General features: G+C 41.5%; 3 protein-coding genes and 2 long non-coding RNA genes across 6 annotated transcripts; 2 read left to right on the top strand and 3 right to left on the bottom strand.

Moving 5' to 3' along the window:
• Nucleotides 1-215: 215 nt before the first annotated feature.
• LOC115729867 lies at nucleotides 216-1,621 on the bottom strand. Its single transcript, XR_004014001.2, has 2 exons — nucleotides 1,429-1,621; nucleotides 216-686 (listed from the first exon to the last, which is right to left on the bottom strand). It is a non-coding gene; the product is annotated as an uncharacterized LOC115729867 (long non-coding RNA).
• A 980-nt stretch (nucleotides 1,622-2,601) lies between these two features.
• LOC125313851 lies at nucleotides 2,602-3,311 on the bottom strand. The gene is made up of 2 exons (XR_007197529.1): nucleotides 3,006-3,311; nucleotides 2,602-2,812 (listed from the first exon to the last, which is right to left on the bottom strand). It is a non-coding gene; the product is annotated as an uncharacterized LOC125313851 (long non-coding RNA).
• Nucleotides 3,312-8,692: 5,381 nt separating this feature from the next.
• LOC115729866 (pentatricopeptide repeat-containing protein At2g33680) lies at nucleotides 8,693-11,447 on the top strand. Its single transcript, XM_030660492.2, is given in 2 exon segments — nucleotides 8,693-9,817; nucleotides 9,819-11,447. Coding segments are annotated over 2 exon segments (2,163 nt in total). The 5' UTR covers nucleotides 8,693-8,887; the 3' UTR covers nucleotides 11,052-11,447.
• Nucleotides 11,448-11,592: 145 nt separating this feature from the next.
• On the top strand, nucleotides 11,593-13,964 carry LOC115738723 (tRNA pseudouridine synthase A). The gene is made up of 2 exons (XM_030671433.2): nucleotides 11,593-13,010; nucleotides 13,113-13,964. The coding sequence occupies exons 1-2, from the start codon at nucleotides 11,623-11,625 to the stop codon at nucleotides 13,402-13,404; spliced, it is 1,680 nt and encodes a 559-aa protein (XP_030527293.2). The 5' UTR covers nucleotides 11,593-11,622; the 3' UTR covers nucleotides 13,405-13,964.
• A 1,019-nt stretch (nucleotides 13,965-14,983) lies between these two features.
• LOC115738690 (protein GDAP2 homolog) lies at nucleotides 14,984-16,227 on the bottom strand. Of its 2 annotated transcripts, XM_030671398.2 has the most exons (4): nucleotides 16,104-16,227; nucleotides 15,856-16,041; nucleotides 15,497-15,761; nucleotides 14,984-15,277 (listed from the first exon to the last, which is right to left on the bottom strand). In XM_030671398.2, the coding sequence occupies exons 2-4, from the start codon at nucleotides 15,992-15,994 to the stop codon at nucleotides 15,016-15,018; spliced, it is 666 nt and encodes a 221-aa protein (XP_030527258.2). In that variant the 5' UTR covers nucleotides 15,995-16,041; nucleotides 16,104-16,227; the 3' UTR covers nucleotides 14,984-15,015. The 2 variants fall into 2 exon arrangements, with proteins under 2 accessions (XP_030527258.2, XP_048130507.1); XM_048274550.1 differs by having other exon boundaries at nucleotides 15,856-16,223.
• Nucleotides 16,228-18,969: the final 2,742 nt, after the last annotated feature.

Here is an 18,969-nt window from a genome sequence, read left to right as displayed (position 1 = left end):
AGTAACCATCAAAAAGCTGGATAGCTGATTGCACAAATGTATTCGAAGCATCAATTTCAATATTGTTGTATTCTCACGGACTATCTTCTTTTTGGCTCTCAACATTTTGTAGGTCACTTTTCCTCACATGTTTGAACTCTCAGCACTAAAAAAACAAAGCAGGCTCCGATACCATTGTTGCATATAATGTACAAAAGCCAAAGAAAGATATGATAGAGGGAAATACTTCACTGTTTGCTTTATTCATCTGACAACAAAGCTTTTAAAATAAGCTATTGATACTAACAGATAAGAACAAAATAGCAACAAAGAAACCAACCACTATAATGGAAGACTATAACAATAAAATCCCAACAAAATAACAACTTTGACTGATTCTAAAGAGATACTTTTAATTATAGCTATTCTCACTAGCATTCTCTTCGGCCCTTAGCCATCGCTACAACCCGAACTCCAGACAGTCCTTTATCCACATCTCCCGTGACCTACCCATCACGTAGGGATGGTACGTTATCCTCGTCGTTGTCCATCGCACGAGGAAGATTATGTGATCGAGAGTTGCGTCACATACAAATGGCCTTTCCTTCAGCAAACTATCACACCATTGATAATAAGGGAAAACATGACCACAGACGACCGTCATGATTTAGTCCTCAATGATTGGCCGCCATTGTCGTTGTCGAGCTCTGCGAAAAGCATATCCTAGAAGATAGCATTCGGTCGCTCCTTCGGCACCTACTTCCCACGCTCCTCCACCTAGGTCCAACCCCGCTCGCGAGACATGTCTCGAGCTCATCCGCTCGTCAAGAACCTATGTTAGCAAAAGTCGCTCCTCGAGCACAAGCTCATACGAGAAATGGTATCCCTCGCCCCGGTACTTAAGGGCGTGATCTACTCTAAGTACGTCGAGATTGCCAAGTCTAATAAGCGAATCGGAGAGCTCGGAGCGTCGAACGAGAGGCTAAGGGACACGAGCAAGAAGACGTCAAGCGAAGAGGGAGAGAGAGAGAGGAAAGAGTCTGAGCCTTAGCGGGGTTGGAAATAAGTTCAATGCAAGACCCATTAAAACCCATTTAGTTCGGGCTTTAGATTTAAGAATCCATAATGGTTAGACACTTCAAATTTGAAATGAACTATGTGTGACCAATTCCAATAAGTTTGGATAAATAAATGCATGTAAAATGCATTTTGACAAGTCTACTCTTGGCATCCCACATTAGTACTTCTGTATATATGGGTCTAGGTCAATATGTATAGCTCTTGATGATAAAATATTTCATAATAGGTTTCCTATGTTAGATGACATAATTTTTTTTCTTTTTCCAAATCAAGTAGAGTTGAACTCTTTCCATCTTTGACCACGAGTCGGTCGACACAAAACCCTAGACGACGATACTATCAAAATCTCATCCACATTTTGGCTCCTACCATTAAACTCCAAGCTCGAATTCACATGCTTGTGGTTAACTGTCCTCGTCATCCATTGATGGCGGGGGTGCCACAGCCAGCGTCTTGCATTAATGATGGTGGCATTGTCAGTTTTCCAACGATGATTTTGTGACCATTTTACTTCCATGACCACGATGATCCGTATAGTCCGTAAAATAAATAAAGAAAAAAATCGGATGCGTTCGGCTCGTTAACTAATAACGTGATAAATAAAACGGTAACGAAAAAAAGATAAATAAAAGGATTTTTTTTGTCCCGTAAAATCCCAAACTTGTATACCTATAATAAATTTATATCACATTATTTTTTATTATCAAAAAATTTAAATTGATATACGTATGATAAAGTTATCCACTATTAATTTTTGTTAAATTATACCGTTAAATTGTTCAGTTGGATGATACGTGACAGTTGACGAATGTATAAATTTGAAATTTTTACCCTATATTTGTCACAAGTGTATCGGTTGGGATTCTTCATGATATTAACCAAATTTAACGAAAATTAACGGATAGTAAATTTGTGACAGTTGTACTAGTTTAGGATTTTTAATGGTTAAAAAAATAATTTTGGGTAAATTTTTTATATGTATATTAGTTTGAGATTTTTTGTAGTCAAAAAATAGTTTAAGATAAATGTACCAATTTGGAGTTTGTCATGGTCAAAAAAATAGTTTTCGATAAATTTATTACAAATGTACTAGTTTGAAGTCTTTCATGGTATTATTATAATATAAAACATGTCGAAGAATTTAGGATTATGACCATTATTATTATACGCATTTAAGAAAGAGGAGGATCCGGAATCAACGAATAATTAATGGAAAATGATGGTGAAATTTGTGCACTTACATGCATGAGGCCCGGCTCTTTATGAACCCACCACTCTTTTTTTTTCTCCCCACCGTGACATAATCATGGTCCACCTAGTAGCTACGTGGCAAACATGGTAATCAATACAGTCGAATTACGTCAGTCCAATAAATGTAATTACTGAGTCTTGTCACTTTTTATTTTCCACTCTTTAGCTTGCGAACCCCTCGAATTTTTATTTTTATTTTTTAACTTTATTATGCTAAAAAATTCAGAAAAAAAAAATGAGATAACCCTAGGTAAGAACTTAGAAGATGTGATCCACATTTTTTTTTTCCTTCTTTTGCTGGGAAAGAAGCCGGGGATTTTAACTCTAGTTTTCCAGGAACAGCGAAGAAATGGGGCAGGACGAACTAGGATTTCCAGTGGACAGATCGAAGGATCGACTGTCATCACTTTATGAATTCATCTTCTTCTTCTTCTTCTTCTTCTTCTTCTTCTTCTTTCCAGTCACCCCATGCACGAGACGTGTCAACAGCTTCATTTAAGCCCTGCAAAACAGCAAAAAATGAGGAGAAGAGAAGATCGAACGCGTAGACCAATGGAGTTATGAATATCGTGTCTGTCATCTCCTCTTCAAAGGAACCAAGAAACCAGAAATTAGTGGCCACACGAAGAGATATTTCTGCAAATCTAGAGAGAGAGAGAGAGAGGGAGAGGGAGAGGGGGTTGGGTGGTGTTTACCTCGTTTCCCACTCTATCAAAAAGCTCGAAGAAGGTCAGCTGATGTAATAACATGGAGAAATGATTCATGAAGGGTTTCACAGAGAGAGCCTAACAGAGCCCAGTTGGCACCATGCCCACCTCCAAGAGATCACAAGAGAGACTTGATGAAGAATCTTTCTTCTTTCCCCCTCGTTTTGTTTCACTTGTTGGGAGGAGTTTCGAGATGAAGACCGGTCGGAGGTGAACAGAATGCCAACGAACTCTGTTGGGAACCCTTTGCCAAGCCCTCATGACATAAAGTACCAAAAAAGAACACAGTTTCTCTCTCTATCTTCCATTGTTAGTCTCGTGCGAAGTGACGAGCATATATACAAGGAAAAACAACATAAACGGTCCCTCAATTTTGACTCAATATGCAAAGTGTGCCTTAAAATCTTAATTAATTTAATATGGTCTTTGAACTTTAACCCAGTATGTAATGTCATCCCCGGATTTTTAATTTGTTCAACGTGATCCCCGAACTTTTTGATACATGTTCAATCTAATCCCCGAACTATATGAAAATGCCCAATCCGTACAACATTGGATATTTTTACATAGATGAAAGACTAAATTGAACATACATCAAGAGTCTAAAGACTACATTGAACAAATTAAAAATTGGGATCGACAATGCATTTTAGGCTAAAGTTCAGGGATCAAACTGAACAAATTAAAAATTAGGTATTGCCTTGAGCTTTAGGCAAATGCTGGCTTTCACCTAAAGTGGTCCAATTCATTTATACCAAATGCGGTAGCTTTTACTCAAGAAACTTTAGAGGCCCAAAATACATTTAAAAAATTAACCAAACACGGTCATAGTGTTTCACAATTTCAATAAGAGGTAATGCTAGGTCCTATAAATAAGGTGTTGAGTGTTAGTGTGGTTATCAACACATTCACAAATTGTAACCTGACCGGCAGTGGTTGAGGAACGTAGAGGTGTGTACATTAAGCGCACATCACATGTTTGATTTCCCACATCATCGAGTACGTAAATAAATTTACGTAAAGGATAACTTACTCGGATTTTAGCTGATAGCTTGTCCGATCCATGCGATTAGTGGGATAATGGCTGGACCCGAAATTTGTCTAGAAGAGATAAGGTTACTTATGCCAAGGAAAAGGAGAGGATCAAATTGGATGGTTTATTAGCAATGGTAATTTTCTTTGTGAGGTTCAAAGAATCATTCACACTATGAAAATTCCATTCGAGTGTTTTTCGTTTTAATAGTTCAGGGGCATGAGCATAGAGGCTCGGTTACGTGAAAATCCTTAGAACACGAAGCAAATATCATCCTAAATGTAACAGCTTACACGTAGTCGGTGACATTTGAATAAAAAGCATCCAATTCCATGAGTAGGAAATTTTGTATCTCTAAACGACTACACCAACGCTAGAGTTTGCCGTTCAAATTCACTTCTCCTGTAATATCCCAACCCTAGTTGACTCTTTTTCTCCTTTCTAGCTTTCGCAGATGTTATTTATGCGAACAAGAACACACTATGAATCTCAAACATACCATCTCAGATGGCAGAGTCAGCAGTCCCTGTACAATGGCTTACTTGCAATCAGATGACCGGTGCCTTTTCACGCATTCACTTTTGTAGAAAATGCTATAAGAAAAGATTGTGTTCAGTGGCTTAATTATGAGCGGAAAGATTTCTTCACGTTCTCATTTTCTCAGTGCCTTCATCATTGCCAATATGGATTAGATGCCTCCTTTTCCTTTTGAGCTAAAATAAATAAATGACACACACACACACACACATATCAGTCTGATACAAGGGTCTTCTATGGTACTAAAAACCCTACCAAAGTCCAAGTGCTTCTAGATATCCGGACAGTCAAAGAAAAATGGTAGAGATTCAAAGAAGATCCATATAAAGATTTGTTCGTTATCTGATGTGTCGAATATATATTAAATATTTTAAATTTTCCCTATGATCAAACTCTTCTTTTGACTATGATTGGGCCCCGTAGTGGTAGAACCTGGTGAACCGGGGCATTGGGTCTCATCCATTAAAACAATAAATTCATTGTCGATATTGATAAATCAATTTATCAAATAATGACGTGTACATATGAATGTACTTAAAGATGAGCGATTTTAGGCTCTGTATAGATTCCACCTGGAACCTGTTTCCTCATTTTTTGAAACCTAGAACATACCTTACATATCTTAGAACTTGAAACATACCCTATCACAGGTCTCAAGGTCTATCTAGGTTTAACCCGTATTATTAATTAGATTATTGCAGTGAATCATCACTTTTAATGATCATCGTTTGTTGCTATAATTCATTTACCACAACTCATGTTTAGACACATGAATAAATATAAAACATTAACAAAGTAAGAGTCTCATTCATAAACATCACCGGAAATGGAAGCTCAATCTACATACTCATCATTAGATGCTATGGAATACCGTAGATTCACCAAAGACATATTATCAATAAAAGCACAAAAACTTATTAAAGGTTCCAAGTTCTATCCGCCGGAACAAGTTTATTTATTTTTGGAACCTAAAACCTATCAATCCAGTTCTAGATTCCATGTTCTAGGCTCTATTCTGAAATCATGCTCACCTCTAGATATATAACACTTTCCCTATGAAAAACAAGAGGAACATTAAATTTCCGCGGATTTTCATTACTTTTTTTGCAAATCCTCCTTTGCCTCGATCCTGTTCATGCAGAGAGCGATCAAGTGTTTCCTTCTTGTCGCTCGACACGTCGCCCTCGTCCCCACTGCAATGCTCGCCCCAAAGTGTTCTTATAAAAAGAGAGAATCTCTTTTTTTAACAACATTGTGCACTGTTTGTAAGCAATAATATGAAAGAAGTTCGTATTTTGCATAAAGAAATAATGATACCGTGTTAACGAGCGTCCCGAAATGCTTGTTAAACTCATTTCATCAAAGTAAGTTCATTTTTAAGATAGCAATCACACATATTAAGAGATTAAGAGTACATTGCAAAATATAGGGAAATTTTCATTTAAGGGCCCCAAATGCTCTTAATTTCTCAAATAAAAACCTGAAATTGATTTTGTTTCAAAGAAGGGTCTGAAGTGTCCTCATTATATTAAATAAGAGCCTAAAGTGGTCATGATCGTTTCAAATAAGGACCTGATCTCGTTGGCCGGCCAACTAACCAAATACTCCGATCGATCAAGGGCTTTTTTGTCAATTTATAATTTTAACCTAATTTTTAATTAAGTTAAATTAAAAATAAAAATAAAAATCTCAAAGTAAAAATAAAAAATAAAAAAAGGCAGCTCTCCAGACGGGAGGAGCCGCCTCTCGCTTGTGCTTGCCTACCGCCCCCCTATCGGTGGGGCTGCGCCGATGGTCGACCGGGTCACCGACGCCTCTGCAAGGGCCGACGACCCCCCCGACCAAAGACGAGGGCTACGACCCTCTCCCAAGTCCGGGGGGGCCGGCCGGTTCGAGGAAAGCGCGGCCCTCCAAACAGGCAGCAACGGCGGACCGGCAAGACCATCGTCCTAATCCGGGAGAGGGCTAGCCAGCCCTCACCGAGGCACCGGAGACCCTAACGACCATTGTCATCACCCCACCGGCGCTGGGGCAGCAGCCACAGGCGGGAGGGCTACCCTCCCACCTAGCTTTCTTTCTTTTTTTTTACTTTTAATTTTTTTAAAATTTTTGGAAATAGAAAAAGGGAAAAAATAAAATAAAAAAGTATTAAATTACGGAAATGGCTCACCAATAGGTGAGCTCAAGCTTATTTTTGAGACTATATCATCACTTCATGCCATTATTTGAAATAATAACCACTTCAAGTCCTTATTTGAGATAATGAGGGCACTTCAGCCCCTTCTTTGAAACGAAATTAACTTTAAGCTCTTATTTGAGAAAATGAAGGCACTTCGGACCCTTTTTTCAAAATTTCCCCCAAAATATATTAGTTGCCCAATGAATTGACTCTGGCCCATTAATTGCATTTGGATCTACCCCCTTCCAACACTTGCACATTAATTGAATTTTGAAGCTTATCCATTCAAACATTAATCATTGCGGGTATGCATTCGTCAGAAGGAATACAACATCGGCACGTCCCCGGAAGGCAGCATATTGACTTTGTTCTCTGCTGGAGGCCATGTCCTTCGTGAAAGACAAATTTATTAACGAGTGCTTTTCGGGTATCTGAAACTTATCATATAGCTAGTTAAAAGAATCTATAATTCTTACTTTACCGATTGTCCCGTGCCTTCTGCGATCAACGTGTGAAAAGGAAACCATTTGACATTGACGGTTCCTAACAAGCCTAGAAAAATTAGTCGGGCACGCGTATGTATAACGAAAAACGAAAAGCTTCATCCGTAGATTAATTGAAGTTAAGTTTGGTTACGGAACAGTTTTGGCACAGGACGATGGCAACAAAAATGTATACAAAGAATCGAATAGAGTTATAGGAGATCGGGAAGGACGATTCGCTTTCAACTTACCATATTCGGTTGATTTTGAAAGCTGAATTGCATAATTTTTTTTTATAGCTGAAATAAGTTTCAATTGCAAGAAAATTACTATAAACACGAGCATAATTTATGAAATACACTTTTGGTATCAAGTTGAATCTATTAAGCAGTTGCCAAACTCAAACCTTAGTGCCCAATCGAGAGACCCTTTTCCGTTCATTCGTTAGGGAAGGAATGAAGAACCCACTACCCCAAATGAAAAAAAAAAAAATCACATGTTTCAAATTTAAATACTAAATGATATAAAAATAAAAATATGAATCGAAGCGCCACGCAAGTGACGCCACGATTACATGATGCTCATACAAGCTTTGGAAGCTCCTACGACAAAAGAGCTCCACATGTTCAGTCCAATATCATGATTGCAAGAGGTCCGGCTACTTGCGAGTCTTCCTTGCACGAACTCACATGCATGCTTTTTCGGTTAATTTAATAAAAATAATGAAACTTTGACTTATGACGTAACAATGATCGTATTACTCGCGAAGCAAACCTTAGGCCTAAATCTATCAAATTGGTACGTCGGGTCGAGTCGAAAATAGTCCAACTCAAAGTGACTCGTTTAATCCGTTTTGATTCATTATCATGCAATATAAATCTAGTAACACATTTCCAACCCGACTCATATTGTTAAAATACTTTTATATTTAATCCAATCTAAAAAAACTCATACCCAAACTAAAGCGAAGGTACGGTGTGAGCAAGGGCAAAAGAGAATGAAAATCAGCCATAGAGATGGATTAGGTCTAAGCTGCAAACCCATTTAACACTCATATTTTTTTGATCCTTATCATTTTAAATTCATTTATGATATATTTACTAGATATAAAAAACCTCCGTAACAATCAAGTCTTTTAAATATGAGATAAGAAATGACAAAAGAGTTTATGGTCCATTTTAACAGGTTTATTTAGGCACGTGAGTTCAAAGCTTTAAAAATATTTATTAAAATAGATACATATTAAATTATATATTTATCTAACCGCTTATTCGCTTAATGTTTTAGAATAGTTGGCAGGATCTTGAAAAATCTCATGGGACTCTCGATAGATTGCACTTGGAGCATTGATAACGTTCATCACAAGCCTGGACCGGACATTACAAGACCGAACATCTAATGGGCCGGTCCAAGGATGACCGAATGATTAGACAATCCTGTTCGGCCCAAGTCCATGGACGCTCCCGTCTTCTTCCTCGCGCCGTGTTCTTGATTTCCACCACCAGTGACGCTCATTTCGAGCTCTCATGCGAGCTTGTAGTTTTCAAATTTTGACTCTTTGTTGCACGCACATGAATCATGATCTCTCGACCAACGTGTCGTCGCGTTGTACTCAGACACCCGACAAGGAGTGAATTTGATGAGTCTTCCCTCTCAGTATCGCTCCATCTTCAACTCGCTCGTCAAGTGCACCCAGCAGAAGGACCTCCGGAGTGGCAAATCACTCCACGCCCAGCTCATCAGAGCCGGCGCGTCCACCGCCACTTACCTCACTAATGGCCTGATCAACTTCTACGCCAAGTGCGATCGGTTGGACAAAGCCGAGCTCATTTTCGATAGCATAGTCGACAGGGACGTCGTCTCGTGGAACTGTCTCATCAATGGGTACTCTCAAAAGGGACCCAGTGGCTCGTTCCTTGTGATGGGGCTGTTGCTACGCATGCGAGAAGAAAATATCTTGCCCAACGCCCACACCTTCGCCGGCGTTTTCACCGCCGCTTCGAATGTTGTCGATGTTTCAGGTGGCAAGCAGGCACATGCGTTGGCGATTAAGACCGCGAGCTTTGGCGATGTTTTTGTCGGGAGTTCTCTGCTAAATGTATATTGCAAAGCGGGGCTTGTGGTCGATGCGCGCAAGGTGTTTGATAGAATGCACGAGAGGAACTCGGTTTCTTGGGCCACGATGGTTTCTGGGTATGCCTCTCTGCGTATGGCTTCCGAGGCTGTTAGGCTCTTTCTGTTGATGCGTGAGGAAGGGGAAGATCAAAACGAGTTTGTTTTCACCAGTGTTCTTAGTGCGTTGACAGCTCCTGAATCTGTTGACTGTGGTAAGCAAGTTCATTGTCTTGCTGCGAAGATGGGGTTGCTGTCGTTTGCATCTGTTTGGAACGCTCTTGTGACGATGTATGGAAAATGTGGTGGCTTAGAGGATGCACTTCAGGCATTTGAATTTTCTAGTGCTAAGAATTCGATCACGTGGTCCGCAATGATTACTGGTTATGCACAAGGTGGTGAATCTCACAAAGCCTTGAAGTTATTTTCTAGCATGCATTTTTCTGGGGTTGGCTCTAAGCGAATTTACTCTTGTCGGGGTTATCAATGCTTGTAGTGACATTGGTGCTGTCAAAGAAGGAAGACAGGCCCATTGCTATTGTGTAAAACTTGGATTCGAGAAGCAGATATATATCATGACAGCTTTGGTTGACATGTACGCAAAATGCGGCAGCATTGGGGATGCTAGGAATGGATTTGATTATCTCCTAGAGCCCGATGTTGTTCTGTGGACGTCCATGATTGGAGGGTATGTACAAAATGGGGAAAACGAAAGTGCTTTGAGTTTATATTGTAGAATGCAGGGGGAAGGGGTCGCTGCCAATGAGCTAACCATGGCTAGTGTTTTAAAAGCTTGTGCAAGCCTTGCTGCTTTGGAGCAAGGCAAGCAAATCCATGCCGGAATCATTAAGCATGGTTTGGGTCTCAAAGTGCCTATTGGAAGTGCTCTGTCAAGTATGTATGCAAAGTGCGGAAGCCTTGAAGACGGGAACCTTGTTTTTAGGAGGATGCCTTCCCGGGATGTATTGTCATGGAACGCAATGATTTCAGGGCTTTCTCAAAATGGCTTTGGCAGCGCAGCCCTTGAACTCTTTGAGGAAATGAGGATGGAATCTGTAAAGCCAGATTATGTAACCTTTGTGAACGTTCTCTCTGCCTGTAGCCATATGGGATTAGTAGATAGAGGTTGGGCTTACTACAAGATGATGTCCGATGAATTTGGCATAGAGCCAAGAGTAGAGCACTATGCTTGCATGGTTGATGTCTTGAGCCGTGCCGGGAAGCTCAATGAAGCCAGAGACTTCATCGAATCGACAACTGTCGATCACGGTTTATGTTTATGGCGGATACTACTAGGTGCCTGTCGGAACCACCATAACTACGAGTTGGGAGCGTACGCTGGAGAGAAGCTAATGGAGTTAGGATCGCCCGAGTCATCTGCCTACGTGTTGCTGTCTAGCATCTATACCGCCTTGGGCAAGAGGGACGATGTGGAACGGGTCAGGAGGCTGATGAAAGCTCAGGGGGTATGTAAAGAGCCTGGATGTAGCTGGATCGAGCTCAAGAGTGGGGTTCATGTGTTTGTCGTCGGTGACCAAATGCACCCGCAGATACAGGAAATACGCTCGGAATTGAGGATTTTAAGCAAGCAAATGAAGGATGAGGGTTACCAACCAGCCCCTGATTCATTAAATTCGATTGTTTCGAGTTCAGACGATGAGGAGATGACGGGGGAGATGTGCTTCGCATGATTGATACCCCACCGAGAAAAACTGTTGTAGTTTCTAGCTTTCTTGATGGAATCAGAAATGCCCTTGGTAACGATTGGGGAAAATATGTGATTTCATCCTGATCCATGGCGCATGTCGTGTACAAGTTCTGTGGAACTTTGGATTCTTGGGGGCAAGGCGAGATGAATTCCTACGGTCCATATTGGAACATAGGTTGAGACTTGAGAGTTCTCTTTGATAATTCACCGTCTCAGTTTTACTCTAGAATAGCATCTGTGCTCAATAGTCGATCTAACGCAACATTCATCTGAAAAATTAATTGTGAATTTTGTAGATTTCTTTGATTTTAAATGCTATCGTCATGTCACGCAACATTTATATGAAAAGTAAATTGTGGATTTGTATATATGTGCCCTAAATCCATCTTAGTTGTTTTTGAGTCTGATGGATCTAAACGGGAAGGCAAGTAAAGCTCCGATGCATTCGGATAGTTCATTCCATTCCTGTCGTAAATCTCTTCCCAAAAGCTGCATACTATACTCTACTGCAAGGACACAACGACACGTCGTTTTGAAATGCGGGTTCCCTGTTGATGATTCGGGGCTTAGGGTTTATCAGTCACGAAGACCACAGCATCTACAACTTTCCCTCGCTTAAAGAACCGCCAATGGAGCCCTCAACCAATCTCGACTCTCCCTCACTCGATCCTGTCACCGAAGCCCCTCGATCGCCACCACCTCAACAAGGACCCGACCCCAAGAAGCCCAAAATGTCATCCACCACCACCACCACCTCCGACGACGAGGCCGCCGCCGCCGCCACCAGGAAGCCCAGATACAAGCGCCGCAAGGTCGCCATCTTCTTCGCGTACTGCGGCGTCGGCTACCAGGGCATGCAGAAGAACCCAGGAGCCAAAACCATCGAAGGCGACCTCGAAGAAGCCCTCTTCCTCTCCGGCGCCGTCCCCGAGGCCGACCGCGGCAACCCCAAGCGCTACGACTGGGCCCGCTCTGCCCGCACCGACAAGGGCGTGAGCGCCGTGGGCCAGGTCGTCTCGGGGCGGTTCTACATCGACCCGCCCGGTCTCGTCGAGCGGCTCAACTCCAACCTCGCCCCGCAGATTCGGATATTCGGGTACAAGAGGGCGACGGCGTCGTTCAATTCCAAGAAGTTCTGCGACCGGCGCAGGTACGTGTATTTGGTCCCGGTGTTTGCGCTTGATCCGAGCTCGCACCGCGACAGGGAGAGCGTGGTGGCTAGTTTGGGGTCTGGGAATGAGCTCGTTAAGTGCTTGGAATGTTCAGAGAGAGGGCGGAAGGTTGTTGGGGTCATGGGCAAGCGCAATTTCGAGTTAAGGGGATGTGTCAGTGAGGTGAATGGGTGTGGGGAGGTCACTGTTGACTCCAATGATGCCAAAGTTGGGTCGGGCATTACCTCGAACGACTGCTGTGCAGTCACGGGAATTGAAGTTAAAGAGGGTATTGTTGATTCATTGAGCAATGGCATTGACGATAAATCCAATTCCGATGTAATTGACAAGGTAGACACTTCCAGTGTGGTGGACACTGTAGTTTCTGCGGCTGCTGCGCCTGCTGATTTAGATACTGGTTCAGTGGTTAAATTAGATGGCGAAATTGCAGAGACTATAGTAAATGGGGAGGAGAAACCAGTGAAAGGAAGCGGATTTTGTTCTGGGGAGGAGGAGAAGGAGAGGTTCAATAGGATTTTGGGCTATTATGTGGGAAGTCACAATTTCCACAACTTCACCACCAGAACAAAAGCCGAGGATCCCTCGGCACGACGGTACATTCTTTCTTTCACCGCAAATGATGTGGTCATTGTTGAAGGTATTGAATTTGTCAAGTGTGAGGTCGTGGGTCAGAGTTTCATGCTTCATCAGATACGGAAAATGATGGGACTTGTGGTGGCAATCATGAGGAATTGTGCTCCGGAGACTCTGATTACGAATGCTTTGCAGAAGTAAGTACAGTCACTGTTTCTCCTTCAGTGAATGAGGTGTTTTTGCAGTGCAGTTTTCTTTGTTTTATTTTGCCTTTTTGAGCTTTTAGTTATCTTCCTCAGGGACATTAACATCAACGTGCCAACGGCTCCTGAAGTTGGCCTATACCTGGACGAGTGCTTCTTCACATCATATAATAACAAATGGAAGGACAGCCATGAAGAGCTATCCATGAAAGCCTATGAGAAAGAGGCAGAAGACTTTAAAATGAAATACATATACTCTCATATAGCCATGACTGAGCACAAGGAAGGAGTTGTGGCTCTCTGGTTGCATTCTTTGAATTATCGTAACTATCCTGATTTACGTGCTGGTGATAAGCAAGAATTGACAGAAAATAAGTGCAGTGAATAAGGGACATGGATGTGGTGAAATTCGTTTGTTCAACATGTCAGGATGCTTCCTCGTCGAGATGTTTTTGCCATTCAGTTTTGCCATCCACATTCAGGTGACTTTGGTATTTGATCCTGCCACTTATCCTGTGTGATGCTCATTACTTAGGATAACCTAAAAATCAGATTAAGCTTGTGCAATTTTGCAAAATTCTACCTTTCCCATGTATGGTTAGGCTCTTGTTTGGCTCCCAAAACGGCATGAGAAGCAGGCAAGTGAGCTGCCATCACTTTTTTCTGTGCCTTTTTTCTAAGCCAGACATGTCTTGTAATCGTGTCTATCTTGTGATTAAGACATTCATGAATGGCTGGAGCTCTTTGTGCATTGATTGCATTGCATCTAGGTTTGTAATTTGTCATTGAGGGTTTTGGGGAGGGACTGAAGACTGACCTTGACAAGGATGTTTTAGGTGATGCCAATCATATTGTAACCAGAAAGCATTCATATGGTGACCGAACCCAACTCACTGACATCATGCTCATGTTAGTGTTGCTCTCTGTTATCACAACTATAACTGTCGCTAAATATCTAAAGATTGAACAGGGTGCAGTCATCTCTAACTGAGATTGCAATGGAAGAGCATAATTTCGGCTCACATAATTTTGGCTTTTCTTTATGGCCATGAATTTCTCCAGGGTCTTTTAATTTGAGTGAGTGAGAATGACTTGGAATTCTGCAGTTCAGTTTGTCGCTGTGCTTCTTCTTGATAGGAAGTGCTTACTTAGCTAGTAGGTATGCATAGCAGAAAGCTTTACGAGAACGTATTGTGATGGTAATCTGCTGTGGATGATTAGTTTTGGTGTTCGAACAGGATTAAGTTAAGAAGTGCCAAATTATTTGATAGACATGTATACGAATCAGGAAAGAGTTGCCCCAACGCCACATGTAGACGTTGTTGATCATTGATCATTCTGATTGGTATGACAACGGTGGATGCAGATCGGCATTGTGAACACCAGCCATTAATATGCACATGGTAAAGAATAAATGCCAGGATGAGGTCCAAACCAAGTTTCAATACAAGTATTCCATTGATCCAGATGGCCATCAAGACATTCTACGAACCCCATGTAACATCCACATCATTCATATGTAGTAATCGCATTAGTGGGTTTTTTTCGCCGACCCAATTTATATATGAATACAGAAAAATTAGTCGCAAATGCCTTTCTTGTCGAATAAGGATATTTTTTCGCATGGTACATGAACCACATCCGACACCTTTCTTGTCGAATAAGGATATCTTTGTCACGTAGTGCATGAACCACAATGAGACGCAAACTAAGAAGTAAGTTGTAACAAGATTTGTCTTTGTCGTCTTTCGTCACATCGGCGGTTTTACTCTTTAGATGTTCGATGCCCTAACTTTATCATACAAGATGTAGCCCAAAAGTCAACAGTCAACGGATCAAACGAAGGTAAAAGTGATCCGGCACTCTCTTGCTTTCTATTTTTGGTACCGTCTCCCCGACACGGCACGTTGTGTCCCGAAACTATTCTACGAACATGAGCAGTCCCGAAGAAACACGATCAGAATAAGGAAAATCAAAATTAAAATATCGACCCCCATTGCTATCTTGCTTTCGACGGTTGTGATTCCAACTTCAAGGCAATGCACCTCATGGAGTAGCTGGAGACGCCGACGGGGTCCACGAAGGACGCCCCATGGTGGAGACGCAGGTGATCGCTCTCCGAACCGGAGTCCGCCATGATCGGGCGGTGCTCCATCTTGTCGTCGAGTTCATACACGAACTCCGGCAGCTCCACCTCCTTCCTCCTCACCTCCTCCCAAAGGAACTCCACTCTGTTCACATACTTTATCTTCTCATACAACCTGCCATTTTTCAACCAAAAAAAAAAAAGCCCATCGATTTTATTTTCCGCCGTTTGAAAATATCTCAATTATTAACTAACGAAAGTTGATCGGGATTTTATTCATCGGAAATTACAAAATTGTCTAGATTTTTTGGAAAATTATATGTTAAATGTCGATGTTCATTATGTAGCTAATGTCTGTTAATCCAAACACGTCATAAATGAAAGGCCCACTCACCCTCCGGCGAAGAGAAGGCGGCCGAAGGTGGCGAGGAAGAGGCGGGCCTGGAGACCCGGGTGGACGAAGTAAACGGCCTCGAGGTTGCGCTTCACGCTGACCGGGATGGCCTCGTAGATCGACCGGAGGGCGGAGATTCCGGGGCAGTTCTCGCTCCTCCGGACGCCGGCGTGGACGTACACCACCGCGAATTGCCGGTCCTCCAGCTTGGGCAAAACCCTCTCCTCCAAGTACTTCGTCAACGCCTCGACGCTCACGTACCGAGCTAATCATCACAAACAGACAAAGACAAAATTAGGCACGGCAGATCATCGGTGCGAGCGAACCATCTTTTTCCCCATAATGATGGTGGCATTTACCGGGGAAGAACTTGCCGACGACGCGGAGGACAGCGCGGCCCCGCCGGTCGCGGCCCTGGAGCCTGAAGAGGTCGAGCTTGTGGAGGAGGTGCTGCTGCTGGGTATCGGAGAGAGCGGCGGTCGTGGCGGGAGAATCCATGGACGGCACAAAGTTGAGCACTCGAAGAAGAGATAAAAAGTTCAGCGGAAACTCTTCCCTTTTTCCGGCCTTCTCCTCTCCCTGTAACTTCCCCTGAACGATGAAGATGATGATGATGCAGGGCGTGAACTCGGAACGAGTTTGTACGCGCGGCTGAGTTGGGAGACCGAGTGGGACTCGGTGGGTGATGGTGGGTTTAGATTTCTGTTTTCTGCGTGCTCTTTTGCAACCAAAGGGTGGGACAGTGGGTCAGTGAGGAGGGCCATGAGGGCTTTATCCAAATGCAGGCGCTTCTATTTTGTTTCCTTTTTGAGGAGCTTAAATCGGGTCCGATAGACCCGACAATTCTCGACATGATCCGCTTGCACGACGTAATCCGCAATTAAATTGGTTTCCAACTTGGTTTGAACAGGTTCCGCAACGTTCAAAATCGCGCCTCGCGTGGATTAATCCGCTTCATCCGTTTAGATAAGAATCTGACGGTTATAAATTGTGTGGATGTATATCATCGGCTTTCGGCTTGACGTGATTATACCATATTTTAACAAGTTTAATACTCGCAGTGTTAAAGACTTTAAATTTATAAGACGAAAACGATGAAATTCGAAATACATTTTCACGCGATTGTCATTGTATAAGAAGAGATATTATCTTTTATTTTGAAGTGGAATTACAAAACTTGTCGTGAACACACGTATTTATCGCGTTATATCTTTGACTATATTTTTCATACGGGGTTTGCTTATCAAGTTCCGTCTACATTGATATGTTTCGTGATCGTGCCATGTCGCGTCTTGTGGCCTGTTTTCTTAGTCGCGGCAGTGTGTTCATGTCGAGGCATGATATTTTAGTTGGTCATATTAGTTTTGTATTTATGTTTGGAGAGAGATAGAGAGAGAATATTCCCAGAGCATATACCGCGTTTGGATTGGAGTTTATCCTGGACTCTTCTTTTCCCCCCTCCAAAACAAAACTCGGTAGATTCATTTTCGGACGGGAAAAAAAAGAGAAAAGAACACTCTGTATGTCCGTTCGACACGTGTCGGTGTAGGTCCCATGAAGGGGGATCGGGAACGTACGATGCACGGGTTACGATTGGGAAAGCGACGGCCTGGATCGAGGGGACGGTCAGTCCCGCGGTTTTCTTGGTCAGAGATTCGAGCGGCGGGGGTCAACATCCGACGGGGCCGCCCCTGCTGTGATCCAGTCGACCTTCCTGGCGCGAGGCCTAGGTTCATACCGTACGGCCAACGATGAAAAAAACGTGAATTTTCAAAAGATTATATTCATCATAACTATTCCTAAGGAGTAATCACTTACTAGACATTATGCGAAACACATGTCAATAATGCAGAAACCGAATCTACGAGGACTCGCTTGAGGGATGCTACCCTACGACCTTACTCGGTAATAGCTAACTTAAGTTGACGTGAAGTCTCCCTTCTCCATTATTATCCAAAGCCCCCAGCAAATATTTTTCTTTCTCATTGGCCCAGGAACACCCTCTTGTTGCTTTACATCTAAGGAATCTCGAGGTCCGGATTGACCTTAGATGTAGTAATTTTAGGACTTACTGAGGTCCATCCATAAGTATCCCTAAAGGGGTAATAACAAAATGGACTCTAAACTTTTCGTCAAGGTGAAATATGAATCCCGAACTTAAATTTATTTGACGTGGTTCCTTGAAATTTCGGTACATATTTATGTTCAATATTTCTTTCTATCAATTTAAATTTAAAGACAAAATTAAATATTTTTTCATAGTTTAGAGATTAAATTAAATATATACTAAAAATTATGGATCATTTCTGTCATTTTTATCTGTCAATCAAAGTGGGGAAATAATCAGGTCATTGGGTTGACTGTCATCGGTCTTGTCGCGGTCCATAGCATTACGTGCGGGAACATCAGAAGGGTGGTTCGGACAAGTCTTGGCCCACTATTGATCTATATTATCGACCAATTCTTTTTTCATTTGCAACAAAATCGGCGTACCTCTTTTCAAAAAATGGTTTATTTGGTAGATAGCTTACTAATTATTGTGTTTCCGGCAAAAAAAGAAAGCTAATTATTCTATTAATAATTTGTATATTTCTTTATTTTTTATACTAGGAAACTATTATTGAAAAAATAACTTGAGCACAAGTAAGAGAATATTCTATGATTACATTGCGTATAATGCATAAATAAACTATAATATTTGAGGTTTGACTAAATTCTCGTAAATTTGATCCAAAAATTAAAGTAAAAAAATTCTCGATCATGATAATGAAATTCATTAAACAATTTGCAAATAAAACTAACATTTCTTTACTCTAGTATATGATTAGTGCTTGCTTAGATTATAGTAATAGTGAATAAGTTCAAAAGAAGACAAACATGAAGAAAGGTTGAAATGTAACGTGTGTGGAAGAAGCGGCTCAAGTAAAACAAATAAGTTGTTTGGAAGGGATGTGGATAAGTTTTTCTTTTCGTAAAATAATTTCACATCAAGAGTGGGATCCACAAGGGATAATATGATCAACCTAATGTGAAAGGGGGTGTCATGAGCCAATAAGGAGGTGGAAATAGTGCGAGCCATTATTTATAGTGTATTAATCTTAAAACCGACCTTTACAAATTCAAGCTTCCATTAAGGATTAATGTAAAACCAAAGGTCGGCAAATATTTATTGTTGAATAACTATTCAAATGTTTTTCCGAATTATAACGTAAAACACGGGCTTAGCACGGAAAGATAACTAGTTATATACAAAAAGAGGAGTTTTTTCTAATCACAAGGGTGTTATTGTTGGGTTATTTTGTGCATTACTTAGGTCAATAAATTGTTCATTATTGAGAGAAAAATATGCTTTAATATTATAATTTAGCTTTCTACTTAGTGTATGGAGAAAAAAGGGAAAGAAATCCTCTTAACTCTAGGGAATTACAAGACGTTATTGTTTTACTACTTTTTTATGTTGGGGTCTCTCAGGG

The sequence above is a fragment of the Rhodamnia argentea genome, chromosome 2 (assembly GCF_020921035.1).
Source record: "Rhodamnia argentea isolate NSW1041297 chromosome 2, ASM2092103v1, whole genome shotgun sequence".
In the NCBI taxonomy this organism is placed as follows: domain Eukaryota; kingdom Viridiplantae; phylum Streptophyta; class Magnoliopsida; order Myrtales; family Myrtaceae; genus Rhodamnia; species Rhodamnia argentea.
The sequence above is the reverse complement of the archived record's forward strand: the minus strand, read 5'-3'. Positions and strand labels throughout refer to the sequence as shown.

Excerpts from the sequence above, each read along its gene's own strand:
- LOC115738723 (XM_030671433.2), top strand. The coding sequence starts at position 11,623 with ATGATTCGGGGCTTAGGGTTTATCAGTCACGAAGACCACAGCATCTAC. Across the intron at positions 13,011-13,112 it reads ATTACGAATGCTTTGCAGAA|GGACATTAACATCAACGTGC; the intron begins GTAAGTACAGTC and ends TATCTTCCTCAG.
- LOC115738690 (XM_030671398.2), bottom strand. The coding sequence starts at position 15,994 with ATGGATTCTCCCGCCACGACCGCCGCTCTCTCCGATACCCAGCAGCAG. Across the intron at positions 15,762-15,855 it reads CGTCGGCAAGTTCTTCCCCG|CTCGGTACGTGAGCGTCGAG; the intron begins GTAAATGCCACC and ends TGTGATGATTAG. Across the intron at positions 15,278-15,496 it reads CGCCTTCTCTTCGCCGGAGG|GTTGTATGAGAAGATAAAGT; the intron begins GTGAGTGGGCCT and ends GAAAAATGGCAG.